Below are 17,643 nucleotides of genomic sequence, written 5' to 3'. Positions count from 1 at the left end.
AGACATATTTTATACAATTGCCATGTTAACAATAAAATCAGTGATATTGTCATTTAAGATATTTAGATATTTAAAGAACGGTATTTTGGGAAGTTTTCATAAACATGGTGTGAATAGAACATCACAGTGAGGAATAGGAACCATGACACATTTTATTTAAGGATTAGGCAATGGGAACTGCAACTTAATTGGATTTCAACACAAAGCTAGTTATTTCACTGTAGCTCCTCAAAAAGGATCAAATTAAAATGTAGTTCAGGGAATCTAGTAGGGAGCATCGCAAGCATAGAAACACATTTTGTTATTAGTGTTGTATATCAATTTGAAGTTTTAACATGGCTCATATGGTGATTTGCCATAACTATCAGCTATTTTGAAAATACAGTGAACTTATGAAGAAATAACACTGGTCCTAATTGAATAAATCCACCCTATAGCTTATATGTTTTAGATATCTGAGTTCCATTTTTTTTTGAAGAAACAGCCTTTCTTAGACTGGTTTGTGACAAAGTATAACTTCTCAGATTTATCTGTTTCAGCATGTTTGCAGCCAGCATATCATAACTTCCAGACACCGATTAAATATTTCCACATCCTCTTTAACTGATTGGGAAAGAAAGAAAATGTGTTTCATGCATTCCTAAACTGCAAACATTTTTTTAAACTTTCAAAAAGGGATTACAAATCAGTCTCTCCAGTCCACCCAAAGATGAATTTAGATCTAATTTAAAATATAATATCCAGAGATACTGTTTTTTTTAAATGAACGATTTCAAAAAAGCCTTTGAGAATTGTTTTCTAGAACACTTTGTCACACATTTTAAGTATGCATAGGCACTAGGGAGAACTTTACATGTAAAACAGATGCGTATATTCGTACAACAGCATTGCCTGTAAAAAGATAATATTTATTTACAGGTTGTTATTTTACTCTCAGTCATGAAATCCAGTAAGTCAATTGTTCATAATAAAAAGTTGCTTTACATATTATTTACAAGTATCCAAACATACTTAGTCTGTCACTGCTGCTGACTATGCCTTCTCACATAACTTTAGATGGGAGAGTTTACTGCAATCATATACATTCAAAGAATAAATTGTGGATATGCACAGTGTTTTGGCACATCTAACTTCATATTTTCTACTGAGCTTGGTACATACAGTAGTCTGTTGTCAAAGATTGTCACAAGGGTGGACAAAATGTAGGTGGTGCTTCAAACTATTCTTTGGCAACTGAAGATTCAAAAAAACTATCAAGTACAAAAGTGGGAAAGAATCTTAAATTTGCTATTTTGTTTCTCACAACTTACACTACAATTGCTTTGCTAAGCTCATAGCTCTGATATTTAGATGTCAGTTCTCTTTAGGTCTTTCAATTAATTTACATATACCAAGTCATAATTTTCAGTATTTCCTGTAGAATATGTTCCAAAACCTGTCTTCATTAAAATGCAGTTTCCTGAACAACTTTATAGAAATGAATGCATGAACATTCCTGAAATATATTGCACGTTTATGATCACTATAGCAGAAATTGGAAGATAGATTTTGAAATTCCAGGAGGTATGTATATTGTCTTGATGCCCATTTATATCATAAGCTTACAGTAGTAAGCATTCTTTAAAAAAAAACACCCCATGGTCGATTAATCCATAATTTTGTCACAGATGTATCAAGTATCACTTTGATATTTAAAAAAGGAGAAAAATACTATTATCATCTGCAGTATTTTACTCGACTAATTGGAGATATTTACAAAAAAGCCATTCACAAAATAGATTTAAGTTTCTGTTCCATTTTAAACCAAAATATTATAATAAAAATGGTTTTGCTATTCTTAAAAATATGCAGTTGAAACAGAGTATTTACTGGACAGTCTGTTTAAAAACTTACAAGGACTTAGGAATATATTAAGTTAGAGGTTTGGAGAAAAATCTCACACTATATATATATTAAGCAGCACTACGAAGTTGCTGCAGGAAATTAGCTGACAAATAAATGAATTTTAGCCTAAATACATTTGTTGTATTGTTGTATTAATACACTGTCACACAATAACTGCCACAATCATTTATGCAAGTAATCATGTTACAGTGTATTGACAATGTCAAAATTCAAAGAAATTATCAGTGCATATTGAATTAACACTTTCACTGTTTGGTGCTACTGTTTCTTAGCCAGACATAAACTGAGTGTATTCTGAAGATAACATGGTGGATATTCATGTTGAAAATGGAGTCAATCTTTTTCATAAAGGAAAATACAAGCCTTTTTAAAAAAAACTTACCTTCACTCCGAGATGTTAATATGCTATTCTAAAATAGAATACAGAGGTCCAATGGTTCATGTTGCATTTGGAAAATTTCAGTTTACATGAGGATGCTCCATTATTCCCACATCCATTCTTCCACACAATCCACCATGCTATTTAAACTTCAGCTCTCCAAGACAGAAAGAATGGTCCATAATTATAAGGCCCATAATTCAATTGCTGATTTAATCTTAATCAGTTTTAACATTAGTTATTCCCTCTGTCCAATCTCACCCTGTCAGATACTTTTATAAATGTTTGCAGATAATCAATTCACAATGTGTTCCTAGAATCTAGGGCTTAGGAAGTCAAGTGTAAGTCTGGTGAAGAAGATGTAAAGTATGATTTCAGAAAATCATGAGGTGACTTCAGCTGAGAATGTGCACTTTATTGACTGCAGTGCTACTTTGACTTTTTTATATATATAACTGCATGTAAACATTTCTAGTATTAAGAATTTGATCACTGAAAAAAATAAGTCTGAAATCTTTAAACAACTATTTTTACAACTTTCATGATATACCATTATTAGACAGCAGTAAAGCATTGCTTTCTCATACCTTCATAGATTATGAGTACACACACATACAAATTCTAAAAAGAATAAGACACTTTATTGAATTTGATAAATTAAAAGATTATATACTGGACTTGTATGCATCACAGCTATTTGTAAACAGAGACCTTGGTCCTTTCCAGAGAAATCTTGATAGAATTCTGCAATAAATCATTTTCCAACACGCTGATCACATGATGCATAGTAACAAAGGGCAGAGAAGAATTCATCATAGCTGACATTCACATGTGAAGGCAAAGAACTGAGAAAAAATAATTGGAAAGAAAACTAAGTATAAGTGGGAATGCATACAATACTTAAGTTTGTTATCACTTTCCTAAAAATTTGCTCTGAACGATATATGACAATATCTGAACGATATATGACAATTCATAGAAATTTTATAATAATATATGAACTTAAGGATATTTCAAATTTTCTATCCACTCTATAGCTGAGGAATATGCTAACAGATGCATATTGCTTGGCTATACAAGAATCTATTCTTAATACGCAAGATTCCACAAGATCTCCCCAACTTGTGGTACCTATGTGCAAAAGTACACAGTGCATAGTTAGAGATGCTCTCTTATGGTAAGAATATTCTTCTCCATGGAACACTGAGTTCGGATTCAACATGAATTTGCTCAAATGATGAAAATATATTCACTAATAGGAAAAAAAGAAATTTATTGCAAGGATGGGATACCTCTAGCCCATCAGATATTGATGAATCATAGCTTTCATCAGACTCACTATTAATCCAAAGCTTGCTATTCTGCAACAAATGAAGAACCGCAAGATTCTTCTGGACATTGTTGGCTTTAATTAATTATTAATTAGGTTTGCAACCTGTTTAAATAAATCTATAACTTTTAAATATTTAAAAGTTAAAGATGCCAATCTTAAAGGATTTTATTATTTGTATTTTTTTTATTTGTGGATAGCCCAATCCATATTCAGAGGGATAAAGATATCTGGAATATTTAGGGATACTCGTATAGCTATGTCTTATAGAAATTGCATCTTTCCTGGGCTTGTGCAGCTGTTGTTGTAATACATCAAGCAGAGATGCATTGGATTTAAGAAAGTGTACATCCAAATAGTATTGAAATAATTTTTCCTTTAAATCTAGAGTATTACACAGCCCTAATTTTCAAACCATTGCTCATAATTCAGAAACATCCAATGGTTTATTATAGTCATAAAAATAGAATAAAAGAAAATATTACAAGGAGTTAATGGCTAGAAAAGGCAAACATAAAAAGATGGATTCTTAAAGATTCCTAAATTGCCTCTGTGTGGGTCAGGCATGTCATAGAGAGCAAGTCATTCCACAGGACAAATAGAATATTAACAAGGTGACAGAACCTACATTATACTGATTATCAAGAAATTTTACCATCTTTTATGATTATACACTGGGTCAATAATAATATAAAGTATGTATCAGCAAGCAAACTATTAATCTGAGCTGTTCATGAATTTGTACTTTTCTTTTTGCAGCTGGCAATCTTTGAGGCTGGAAGAAGCATTTTTTTCCTAATGCTTTCAGTGTTGGATAGTGGGCAGGAATGGGGAGTGGTATCAAGGAAGTTGAATCCTTTTTTCCACTTTTGAGGGAAGTGTTTAAAAGTACAATTTAGCAATGTGAGCTTAACACATCTATTTTTGTTAGTCTAGTAAAGAAAATTAGTGACCTATTGCAATCTGGAGAGAATGACAAGAAACACTGAAGCTGCATTTTGATCTCTCTTCCTTTGCAAAAGGGTACAAGAGAAAAACTGTCAGTGTATTTCTAATGCATTTCTTATTTAGCCCTCAACATAATTGGAAAGAACTGTTTTCTTTGTTTGACTTACTACAATATCCACACTTTTCTATCAGATTGAACATCAGAATCAAAACTACTGAAAATACATAAGAATTATATGTTCTTACACAATCTCTGTCAATCTGATTTGCCAGGGAAGAAATCCCAGGACACTGTCCACAGGACCAAACTTTACTATTAGGTCAGGATCAGGAAAGCCATTAGTACCTAGAAAAAGGGCACAATAATATTGCAGAATCAAGACTACCCAGTTTATCAGGGGTATACACAGGTTCACCATAACATTCATGAATGAGCAGTGGGCTAATGCCTCCTTAAGTAACACCAGCTGCCTGCAATTAGTGCAGGTTCGCATCCCACCAGGCTCAAGGTTGACTCAGCCTTCCATCCTTCCGAGGTAGGTAAAATGAGGACCCAGATTGTTGGGGGCAATTAAGCTGACTTTGTAATAATGCCGCTTGGGGGTGTGTGAAAGCCCTAATAAGCAGGCATATACATAGAATGAAGGCTACTGCTAAGCTTGTAAGCCGCCCTGAGTCTTCGGAGAAGGGCGGGATATAAATGGAATTAAAATAAATAAATAAATAAATAAAAATAAATGAATAGAGTTGAAATAGCCTAGTCAGCAGAATACACTGTAGCCAAATAATATATTCACAGAAAAGCAAATTCTGGGGGTCAATTATCCCACATGGATTTTTGAAACAACATTAAACAGCTTGTAAGTAATTCGGTCAAAACAAATAAATTCCACATTCAGAACACTGCTTTTAAGTATCTGTATCTGCAATGAAATGGGCAATTTTGAGTATTAATGGAAGATAAATGCTCAGATCGACAGATTTAAAATGTAGATTATTCCTAAATGTCAGGCCGCAAAGGCCAATCTTATGTTACTGTTGTTTTCTAAAGAAAATATTACCACATTTAGGGATATTTGAAAATCAAACATCAAATGAGTAAGGAAGCGTTTAAAAGAAACAGCAACCAATTGAATATAACTTATAAAATAAATTTATCGGATCTGGCTTTTGGTACCCCCTGCATATAAACCTGAAGACAAATGTGATTTTTTTCCAAATTAAATGGATTTTCTTTCATGAGGCCATGTACCACTACAAATAATGACTGCACTTATTTGGCAAGGTACACCTACATAGCAAGAATTACAAAGACATATTTCAAAAGGAGATCTTCTACAAAGTAACCCCATAGAATTTAGAGACTGAATGCAGGTAGTCTTTGACTTACGACTGTCTGGAATTACAGTCATGAGTTGTTGAAGATGTGAAGCAGGTCACTATGTAACTGGACATGACTTTATGAGACTTTCTGAGGTGGTCATTAACCAAGCATGGTAATCTTTAAGCGAAGACCACAGTCATTAAGGGAATCCATAATAGCAATTGGTGTTTTCTGCTGGAAAACAGCAAAAAACGTTGAAAATTGTGGGCATGTAATGGTGGGACCCTGCAAACAGCTATAAAGCTGAGTCGATTGCCAAGTACCCAAAAGGTGATCATCTCACTATGGATGGAACATGCAGCCATTGTAACTTCAAAATTGGTTTATAAACACCTTTTGGGGGTCTGTCATAATTTCAAAAGAGCGCTAAACAACTGGTAATAAGTTGAGGACTACCTGTAGTGAATATGTAATCCAGATATTTACACCAAGAGTTTGATTATATTTTTAAAAAAATATTACTGTTAGATTAGCCATTTTACTCCAACAACTACTCAAAAAAGTAAATAAATTTTGCTTTAACACTTACTGCTTAATAAATTCTCCAAGATGTTCATATCCAGATCTGTGCATTTCTTTTGCTTTTGTGCTACTAAGTGGCAAAATTTCTGAGCTGCTCTTACGATATCTGTTTTTCCATCCTCTGAGGACAGCACGTTCAGTACAGATTGGCAATTTAAAACTGCAGTTGAAATTAAAATAAAACAATGAAAGTGGAAGAACAGAAACAGTTGCTTGAAATCAGTTTTTTCTAAAGTTACTGTAGAGGCTTACAATTCTCCAGTTAAAATGACATTTTCCCCATTACTCTGCAATTTGTCAAAGTTCCTACTACTGGTAAGCAGTGGTGGCACAGTGGTTAGAATGCAGTATTAACTAGCTCACGGTTGACTCAGTCTTCCAACCCCTTTGAGGTTGGTAAAATGAGGACCCAGATTATTGGGGGCAATAGGCTGATTCTGTAAACTGCTTAGAGACGGCACTAAAGCACTGTGGAGTGGTGTATAAGTCTCAGTGCCACTGCTACTTAAATAATCCTACTAAAGTATGCTTTGTAGAACATCCCTAATTCTTTGCTAAAATAATAACACGCCAGTAGAAGTTTAGAATCAAAATTTTCTTAATTCATGTTTATATACATCTATCTTATTCCACTGAGTTGTATATAGCCAGATATATAAGAAGTTGTGGCCATGGAAATTTCCCATTGAAGAAATGAAGTAATCAGTATTTGTGGATTAGTTTTGTGTAATCAATGTATTTTAGTCCTCAATAACAATACAGGGTTTTTAAAAAATTATCTTACCTTGATCTGTTTTTTCCTGATTTGCAAATTTCACTGTATATTTGGAACAGTCAAGATTCAACAATTCCTGCTGCTGTTTTAAAATTTCATCCATCAGTCTTGTATTATTTCTTTTGAAAATACCTTGGGGAAAGAGGAGAAAGAACATGTGCTGGTAATTTTTTTTTACCTTGCTACAGAAATGATATTTAGATTACTTGGAGCTGCCCAGGAAGAATGTTCAGAAACTTTACTTGGTGTAGTAGGTTGATTCAGCATAGCAATACTTCTCCATTCTATACATTTCATTCAAAATGCTTATCACCTTTAAATCTCTTCATGGCTTAGTCCTGGTTACTGTAGATAGAATCTATTTGTTCTACACATTTGAATTATGATGGCATGCTGCATACCCACTCTCTGTAAAGATGAGAGGGGCACTAGATAACTTGCTTTCATTGTGACTGCCCATTTTGAACATATTACAGGCCAAGTTCCTTATTTTATTCTTTTAAGATTAGTTTGCGATTTTATAATTATATAAGCCACTCAAAATCTTATGATTCGGGTAGTACAGAAATCTTATATCTTGCAAAGGTAGCCATAATACATATATAATAAATGCTTATTTAATTATAAGAGTATCAACAAACTAAAACCTCTTTTGGACTATACTAAGTAAGTGATATAGCACAACAGGGACTAAATTCTATATTCTAAATAGCCATCCCAAATTACATAACTGGTTGGCCATTTGCAAGGCAGATTCCCTTTTTTCCCAATTGCTGTCCTTAAAAACAGTATGGGATGTACTCCAGGAAAAGTATTCAAAAATTGAATTCAGGTACATATAGATTTCTAGTTGTATAAAATGTCTGACACTGATTTGGAACCATTATTTTCCATGAAATTTGACTCTGCAATCAAAAGAGAGTTTAAATACCAGACAGACCAGAAATATATCTTCTGCACACAATTGTATATTCAACCATTGGACAGAGAGTAGGAACAAGTATACACTGCTATGAATTTTAATTGAATTTTAAAAAGATATACTTCAAAAACCACAAAATTAGGGACATCCCTTCTACCTATAAACAAACTCCTTCATTCCATATCAGAAATTAATCAGTTGCACAATATAGTAAAGTTAAAATCTCATTTGAGTTCAGCTTCTCACGATTTCTGGGATATGTCAATAGTTTGTCACTGCTTTCTTTCAGGATGTTTTCTCAACTATCCAGTTAGCTTATCTCCCTTGCACTGCTTATCTTTCATCTGAGTACTAAATAGGCTGAAACCTGCATAGCTTCCACAGCCAAAGTCAGCCAGATGCTGAGACACGCGGCATGGAAGAGTTGCTATTTGGTACACATAAGCTCAAGATGCCTTTAGTTACAGAGTATTCACAAAAAAAGGCCAGAATTTGGGACAGTCCTGGCAATTGTTCTAGAACAAATATTCTACTGTATTACACTCTGTCATTATAACATAGCTCCTCACAACAAAGGAAAATGAATCAGTAATCAACAGCATGGAAAAAACAATCCTTATAATTAGGTCCAAATCTGATACCTGACTTATTCTTAAACAAATCATAACCTACTTCTCTGCTGAATTTCAGCTTCTGCCTTATTAGCAGCAGGAAAATCAGAGCTTTTAAATAAAAGTTAATATTATATTTCTTCTGCTAGTGAATTATAAAGTTAATTTCATAATGTGATACAGGTTATTTTGATTATCCTGAGCTGTTATCTGTCTCTCCACAAACACATACAAACACAAACGTCCCAGCAAAAGGTATTAAAGATAACTAGGCTTTTGTTTTAAAGAGAAACAAAAAAACAAGCACACATTCTTGGATACAGGTAAGAACCACTATTATACCAGTGGTACTGGTCTGAACCATTAACAGCAGCTACAGAATGACTTTGCATTATAAAATGTTATAAATCACATAGAGCTTCTAGTTAATTTGGGCATGTACCTTTCAAGTTTGGTTTTTTCCAAAACCAAAAAAGTATCTGCAAATAATGACAATTATATCTATATAGCATAGGTATGATGCAGCATTCCACTGAATGTCAACTGCTGCCACTATACATGTAGTCCTCGACTTACAACAGTTCATTTAGTGACTATTCAAAGTTACAGTGGCACTGAAAAAAGTGACTTAGGACCGTTTTTCACACTTAGGACCATTGCAGCCACCCATGGTCATGTGATCAAAATTCAGATGTTTGGCAACTGATTCATATTTAGCCCCAAGTGTCAAAAAACTAGTAAGAAACTGATTGGAAACGTGTGTGCACACACGTGCACACGCATGCACACAGATACAGGGTAAGCATATACACAATTTCAGTTCTGACCAGACTATATGTTACTACTTCAGAATTCTTGTTCTAGCTAGCTAAAAACTCTATGCAGTTTTTTAAAATTGGTTACTAAATCCAAGTGAGCAACCTGTCAACTTTATTTTAAAAAGCTGTCATACATTCAAAATTAAAACATTGCTTCCAATTATTTACTTGATCCCCTAAAATTTAAATTCCTAAGACTTTGATACTCAAATTAGTTGTTTCTCCATACTTCTTATAGCACCTTTTATAAGAGTTTTCATTTCAAAACTTACCCAGTAAGATACAGTATTAATACAAAAATATTTGGTTTTATTTTACTACTACATATAGACTTCAACCTATGAGCACAATTGAGCCCAAGATTTCTGTTGCTAAGCGAGACAGTTATTGAGTGAATTTTGTGCCATTTTATGACCTTTCTTGGCAAAGTTGTTAAGTGAATCACTGCAGTTGTTAAGTTAGTAACCCAGTTTTAAAGTGAATCTGGCTTCCCCATTGACTTTGCTTGTCCGAAGGTCGCAAAAGATCACATGACCCCAGGACCCTGCAACTACCATAAATATAAGCCAGTTGTCAAAGTCTGAATTTTGATCACATGACTATGGGGATGCTGCAATGGTCATAAATGTGATAAATGGTCATAAGTCACTTTTTTCAGTACTAAATGAAACATTGTATGTTGCGGACTACCTGTACTACTTTTTTGTTTTAGAATAGAATCTATTTTCAACATTTTTAGCATAGAATGTTTTCAACTTCCCTTGTTTACAAACATTTGCATAGATTAAAAGAGAAATAGGAAAACATTTTCATCAATTATAGGAAGAGTCGCCAAGACTCTTCAATCTTTGAGTAACTTTGACAAAAAATAAACCAAATTTATATTAGACTCTCAACTTCCTAGTCCACGGGTGTCAAACTTGCCACATCACATGACGTGTTGTGACATACCGCGACTTTTCTTGCATTGCCAGAGCTGGGGTGGACGTGGCCCTGAGTCCTTCAGGAGAAGGGCGGTATATAAATAAAATAAATAAATAAATAAATATGATGCAACCGGCCCGCGGGCTGGCAGTTTGACACCCATCCTAGTCTAACCCTTTGCATTTTTTGCCATGCATCTGTGTATTAAATAGGCTCATTATTGAACAGAAAATGCAAATATGTTTCTTAGTTATCTGTTTAGTGATGGTCCATTTTTAATATGCATGTAATTATTCCTTAACAAATTGAGCAATTTTCAAATTATCCCATTTGGACTTAACATTGTGACTCATATTTAAGAGCTGTAGTCATGTAATTAAATTTTTACTGAACTGAAGCTATTCTTCAAGACTTCATTTTCTCACATATACTTTAATAAATTCTGGCTGTCTAAAGTTTTCCATTCCACCATGATTGTAATTGCCCACTTATATCTTAAAGGTGCTAAATACAACATTGGCCTTCTTCTCCTAAAGTAATAAGTTTATTTTAAATTGGATATATGTTGTCCACCATCAAGTCAGAGTTTCTCCAATCATGTTTTTTATGGTATATTATTTAATCTAAACAAGCTTTTAGTTTCTTTACTTGGGTGTCAACTTCATCATATAGGTTGATCCTATTAAAATGCTGTTGATAAAATGTGATCCCAGTCTTTACATGTAGTCCTCATTTAGCAAATGGCTGCACTTATGACAGTGATGAAAAAATAACTTTACAACAATCCTAGTATTTACAACCTTTGCAAAGGAAAGCTGAAGGAAGATTGTCTTCACAGTCATGGTTTTACTTAGCAATCACTTAATGATCAAGTTGCCAGTTTCAATTGTGCTTGCTAATTAAGGACTACTTGCAATGCATTTAAATAATAAGATTTTATTTCAATTCATTATATGACATATGAGCATGTTAATCTTAGTCACATAGTCACATGAATCTTAATAACAAATAAAGTGACATTAAGCCCATACAGGACTGAATCAGATATTGCTGCTTTTGGCAAATGAGACTAATTTCTTAGAATGTAAAACAAAATACATGGCATTTTCTTATCAGTTTTCATGAATTAAAAAGAACAAATATAATATTTTAAATATCATAATTTCAGACAAATCACTTTGAAATTACTTTGGCTAGCTGAAGCAGTGCCAATTTATCGCCAATTTATCAACCACACACAGTAATTAATAATATTTGTGGAGTGGAGATGATACATAGTATTGAACAATGGGAATCATAGGAGGTATTACAATGGCTGAAAAATTCTAATTTCCTTTGAAAAGAAGCAAAACATTAAGATAATAAGCATTTACTAAAAACTTCAATATACATTTTCAGTTTTTGGCATTATGTAGAATCAAATAGGGTTACTGTTTTGATACTTATTGGATAATAAAGGAGAAGGGTAAGTAAGTAAAACTGCAAAAATCAGAACATGACAGTTTGAGAGCAGAGAGGTATAGGTATTATATTACTGTCAGGAACCTATACCTCTGCTCTGAGAGCTTAAGGGACTGTAAATACCATTCTGCTCCTGCTTCGCAGATCCCTAGGGTTCAAAAAACAATTTGAAAAATCCTGGGATCAAGCACAACACTCAGATCACCATGATACAGTTGCTGAAACATTCTGGATCTTTGTGTCAATACCATTTCTGGACTAATCAATTAAATATGTATTACCAGGCAAAAGAAAAAAAAATCTGTATCTGAGAGATGGAGAATCTGAGGCCATCCCATTATTCCTGAACAAATAGATCCTGTTATGGTGGCAAAAGAGTGGGTGGTTCTGGGAATATATACAATAATATGTCTGCTAAAATGAACATCGGCAGATATTTATTGGAATCTAAAAATAGGATGTATAGCACTAATATTTGCAAAAAATATTTTTTCAAACAGTTGTTCAAAACGATTATTCTTGATTAGTTTGTGTTAGTTATTATGGGTTCTTTTGTTTTTAAAAAATTAATAAAATATTCTAAACGGCAGTAAGAGAAGTAAAATAAAGTATAGGGATTAAACTAATTGCATTCAGTAGGCACTAATAAAAAGATTCAGAAAAAAACTGCTCAGAGTCCATCTTGAGTCAGGTAGTTCCATAATTGAATAATAGCTAAATAACAAAACCAATGAACTTCTTGAAAATAGTTCTTTTATTGACCTTCACCTCTTAACTTTCTACTGTTTATATTTTTCTCTATCAGCCAAACTCACTAGTACTGAGCTCACGCTAGGGAAGGAAAACATACCCTGTAATAAAGCCGCTCCCTGTTTCAACAAACCTTAGTTGCCTTAGCTGGCATTTAATATAGTTTTTTTTCTCGACTTAATTACAACTGAGCCCAAAATTTCTGTTGCTGAGACATCCGTGAAGTGAATTTTGACCCCATTTTATGACCTTTCTTGCCACAGTTGTCAAGTGAATCATTGCAGTTGTTAAGTTAGTAACACTGTTGTTAAGTCCTTTCGCCGAGGCCTCAAAACACTCCTTTTCCATCAGGCTGACCTGGACTGACAGGGACTTTAATTATGTTTTTAATTTTTAACTTAATTTTAATTTATTCTACTGGGGCTATTAATTTAATTTCTTTTTAACTTTTGTATTATTGTATTTTATTGTTGTTAGCCGCCCTGAGTCCTTTGGGAGATAGGGTGGCATATAAGTGCCATTAATTAATTAATTAATTAATTAGGAAACCAGATTCACTTACTTACTAATTAATTAATTAATTAATTAGTAAGTAAGTGAATCTGGTTTCCTCATTGACTTTGCTGGTGGCAACATAGCTCTGGGACACCGCAAAGCAGTCATAAATATGAATCAGTTGCCAAATATCTGAATTTTGAACACGTGACCACGGGGATGTCCGCAATGGCTGTTAAGTGTGAAAAATGGTCATTCAGTGCTGCTGTAACTAAACTCTTGTTAAGTCGAGGACTACCTGTAACTGGGAGCGACGGCAGGCAGGGCGGAAAAAAAAGGAAAAAAAGCATCTACCGGTAGGACGTTCAAAGTCGACCCCGCTATCGAGACGAGGTTAAAACGGCCCCGGCGGGAAAAGGGTGAGAGCAACTTGGCTGTGACAGGTGACTTACCTTCGTGGTCGTAGACGCTGACATAGGAGATGCCCACCGCCATGCACCACACCACTAAGCTGGCCACATCGGCGTAGCTCTGCTCCTCCTCGGTCACCACCAGCCCTACGTGGCCCGGCAGTTTCTGCAGAGATTTGGCATCCCTCCGCCACCGGCCACCGGCGCCCACCACTTTCCGCCCCACCGCCGCCGGTTTGTGGAAGGCGAAAGGATTCGCGGCCGCCGCCGGAGCTAACAGGGCCCGCGAGGCGGCGGTGGCGGCCGTAGCCGCGCGCCGCCGCCAACGGTTCAGCCACGAGCCGCGACCTCCGAACCAACCGCGGCCCCAGGCGACCAGCGCGCGCTGGACGCTGAACAGGGCGTGCAGCAAACGCCACAGCAGCTCGTACGCGACGCTCATTGGTCTGGACGGAGGGAGACGCGAGAGGAGCAGAGCGGGGATCGTCGGTTGAGTCGGTTAAAGTGGGGGGGGAAATCAGCCGCACCGCGGAGAACGCACCATCTCGCCTCCCTTTGCCTCACGGAGACGGTTTTATCTGCCCGGCAACTTTCGCTAGTGCAACCATCTCTAGACCTGCGCTGACCTTTCCCCTCTAGCCTACGCAGCTGCCGCTCATTGGTCGAAGCAACGGGACTAGGTCATTTCCGCATTGATAGAGCAAATGACGTGGCCCGAAGGAAGTTGACGAAGAGGGAAGCCCTAAGGATGTCCTTTTGCAGCCACAGACGGATTTAATGTTATATTGCGACATCTACTGGCGGAGGTTTGTGAGTTGTTAAAGTTCCGCCGTTCTTGGTCACCATGTGCGTGATAGTGAAACAAATCAAATCTTGCGACTGGTTCCTTTGTTTGCTCAAACTGGATAGCCAGTTGTGGAGATCAATTGGATAAAAACCTCCTATAATGGCTTATTGCGTAACCAGGAGTGAAGGTGAACTGTAGGAGTGAAAATGCACTGAACTAAATATGCACTGAACTAAAATATTGTTTGTGGGCTGCAGACGTCTGTTTATTTGCATCCTTATTTCTCACATATTCCACAAATGCATAGAAAGATCCTTCTTAGAAAGGACCTTTGGGTCCTTTCCAGTGGTGGGATTCAAGTATGTGAACAACCAGTTCTCTGTGTGGATGCTGGTTCCAGAAGTCCATTCTGGGCTTGGACAACAAAAAATTAGCTACCGGTTCTGCCGAAGTGGTGCAAACCGGCTGAATCCCACCACTGGTCCTTTCACACATTCATATACAGTACTATACATATATATTTTGATAAATATTGGTAACCCATCAATGCAGCATATAGGATAATTAATAAAGATTTTATGTATATATAAATGCAAGATCATTGTTGAAGACATACAGCTTTCATCATGGCTTTCTACCTCTGTGCCTTTGGTGGTGAGCACACTTCTGGTTTGAAGAAGTTCCTAAGTAGAACACCATGGATTGTCATCAAGTATCTGAGACAAAGAATGTTAGGAAATTGTAACTAAGAGTGGATAGCTAATTGTTCTCTAGATATAATACCTTTAGACCTTTTTAATTTGCTAATTCTTTTTCTTTAATACTTCATACATTATTTCTTTTTAAGTCCAGGCTGATTAGAGCATGTGGGACTATGAAGAAAAAAGTAAAGAAAAATATTGTTTATCGCTTCTATAACTGCTTTCAGCAAACCAACTATTTATCCACACAATAACCTATCATTACAATGAGAAATAAGTAACATGCCACCCACTTAGCTTCCTAGCTGCAAATTAAACAATGTTGTAATTTGAGCCGTTTCTAAAATTTCATGATATAGTATGAATGAGATTACAGCAACTCAGCCTTTGGCAGCACACTTTTCTTTTTCTTTTAGAAACCAAACTAATTTCTTCAATCCTGAAATTGAATGTATTTATATTACAGAAAATATACACTCTTTATTGCACAGATAATATATTTCCTGATTCCACAATGAAATTCAACTTATGTTTTTTAATTCCAAGTCCCTGACAAATTATGTGTCTTAGTCACTTACTTTAATGGAATAGAATGAAGCTGATTTTGTTTACCTGCTAAATTAGACCATAGTGTACATTTTTTGAAGCACTCCATCTTCAAATGTAGTGACGATACAATTGTCAAGGAACAGATGGTTGAAATTTCATAGATTCTAACATTCTTGTGCGCTAATGCTCTCAGATTGTTTGTGAAATCAATTTTCTGGCAATCTGAGTGAGATTGTTTGGAGTTTGTTTTTTGACAGGATCATCCTCGTTAAACCTGAAAGAAAGCTGCATACCAACTGGTGAAACCTGGTTTTCAGACAGGCCAGACCCCTGACAAATTTTTCCACATCTCCAAATTTTACCACTTTCAGCTGGTTCCTTTACAGCTTCAGTGACAATACAGTATTAGCACACAGGTGGTCAAACTCGCCGCATTACATGACATGTCGTGATGTATCATGACTTTTTTCGCATTTCTGGAGCTGGGATGGGCACAGCCTCTGCATGATGCAACCAGCCCGCAGGCCAGCAGTTTGACACCCCTATATTAGCAGATCAGAAGGAGATCTGTGAATAGATTACCATTTAAATTAAGAAACAACAAATTATAAAAAAGACATGAACAAGCTTCTTGGAAAACATTGCAGTCTTCCATTCTCCATGCTAAGATAGTTTAGGTGTGGAAGGTGTAATGACCGAGAGACAGATTCTGTGTTATTTCCATCCAAAGTCAACCTCTGTAAACTAGTAAAGGAAGGGGAAAAAACAAAATCAAATTGGTTTGTATACCAGGTTCTCTTATTTCTTTACAAAAAACTTTCAAAATCATATTCAGGTAGAAGAACCCTTATTAAATTGTCACAGTGTTTCAATATGTCAAGGTTTTCTGGAAGGAAAGTAGATTTGTGAGTTCGTTTTTCTTATATTTATTTGTTGGTATCCTGCCTTCATTATTTTTACAAATAGCTCAAGGCAGCAAATATTTTCCAGCACCCCTTCCTCCTCCTATTTTCCCCACACATCAACCCTGTGAGGTGAGTTGGTCTGAGAAAGTGTGAGTGGCCTAAATCACCCAGCTGGCTTTCATGACTAAAGCAGGATTAGAAGTTATGGTCTCATGGTTTCTAACCTGGTCCCTTAACCATTAAAGCAAGCTGAAGATCATGAGTTTTAATCTTGCTTTAGGCATGAATGCCTGGAGGGTGGCCTTGGACCAGTCAATCTCTCTCAATAAATGTCATCAATCTGAAGAGAAAAGCCAGAACTAATAGACAATCATCTGCTTCCACAGAATAGGCATATATTGTCAGGAAATAAACTGGGGTAGCTTGCTACTGTAGTTCCATGGCAAACTGGGGCCCTCTAGAGGCATATCTTTATAACAATTCTAAGCATAACTGAAAATATGTACAATTGAATTTTGTGAAATATACTTTTCAGTATACTGGCATAGAATCCTGTTGATCAAAACAATGGGAATAGAGGATACAGTTCCCGGAGCAGAATTTACTGTATTCAAATGGCCCAAATCCATGATGGGAGATTAATTTATTAGAACAAATCAAAATGCCTGAATCTCCAGAACTCATTATCAGGTGAGATGCTGCAAAAATCAAGAGATGAGAGAAGTAAAATAAAGCAGTTGTTTCTCCTCTTTCTCCATCCTATCATCATCATCATCATCATCATCATCATCACTGCCACCATCACCACCACATCTTTCACCAGAAGAGCTCAAGGTTTATCTTAATTTAGCTCTAAAATAACTCTGTAGGGGAGATTGGATTGAAAATCAGAGATTGACCCAACATTACACAATGATTTTCCATGGGAGGATAAGTTTGAATCAAATGATGATGATGATGATGATAAGGAAGGAGGAGGAGGAGGAGGAGGAGGAGGAAAGGACCTTGGAGGTCATCTAGTCCAACCCCCTGCTCAGGCAGGAAACCCTATGCCATTTCAGACAAAT

General features: G+C 35.7%; 1 protein-coding gene and 1 pseudogene across 2 annotated transcripts; both read right to left on the bottom strand.

The window, feature by feature from the left end:
• Positions 1-887: 887 nt before the first annotated feature.
• Positions 888-14,282, bottom strand: NUS1 (NUS1 dehydrodolichyl diphosphate synthase subunit). Its single transcript, XM_081335400.1, has 5 exons — positions 13,677-14,282; positions 7,253-7,375; positions 6,476-6,628; positions 4,809-4,908; positions 888-3,129 (listed from the first exon to the last, which is right to left on the bottom strand). Exons 1-5 carry the CDS (start codon positions 14,074-14,076, stop codon positions 3,039-3,041), a joined length of 867 nt encoding a protein of 288 aa, XP_081191526.1. The 5' UTR covers positions 14,077-14,282; the 3' UTR covers positions 888-3,038.
• Positions 14,283-15,502: 1,220 nt separating this feature from the next.
• Positions 15,503-17,205, bottom strand: LOC308679476 (annotated as a pseudogene). The gene is made up of 4 exons: positions 17,105-17,205; positions 16,312-16,415; positions 15,735-15,813; positions 15,503-15,561 (listed from the first exon to the last, which is right to left on the bottom strand). The product of its transcript is annotated as an uncharacterized misc_RNA (transcript).
• Positions 17,206-17,643: the final 438 nt, after the last annotated feature.

The sequence above is a fragment of the Vipera berus genome, assembly GCF_964194415.1.
Source record: "Vipera berus genome assembly, chromosome: 1".
NCBI classification, from domain to species: Eukaryota; Metazoa; Chordata; class Lepidosauria; order Squamata; family Viperidae; genus Vipera; species Vipera berus.
Note: the sequence above shows the minus strand (reverse complement) of the source record. Positions and strands in the feature narration are given on the sequence as shown.

Bases quoted from the DNA above. Each gene is read 5' to 3' on its own strand.
- NUS1 (XM_081335400.1), bottom strand. From the start codon at position 14,076: ATGAGCGTCGCGTACGAGCTGCTGTGGCGTTTGCTGCACGCCCTGTTC. The intron at 7,376-13,676 runs GTAAGTCACCTG...TCTTTCCCCAAG, and splicing joins CAGCGTCTACGACCACGAAG to GTATTTTCAAAAGAAATAAT. The intron at 4,909-6,475 runs GTAAGTGTTAAA...CCCTTTTTCTAG, and splicing joins CTTGGAGAATTTATTAAGCA to GTACTAATGGCTTTCCTGAT.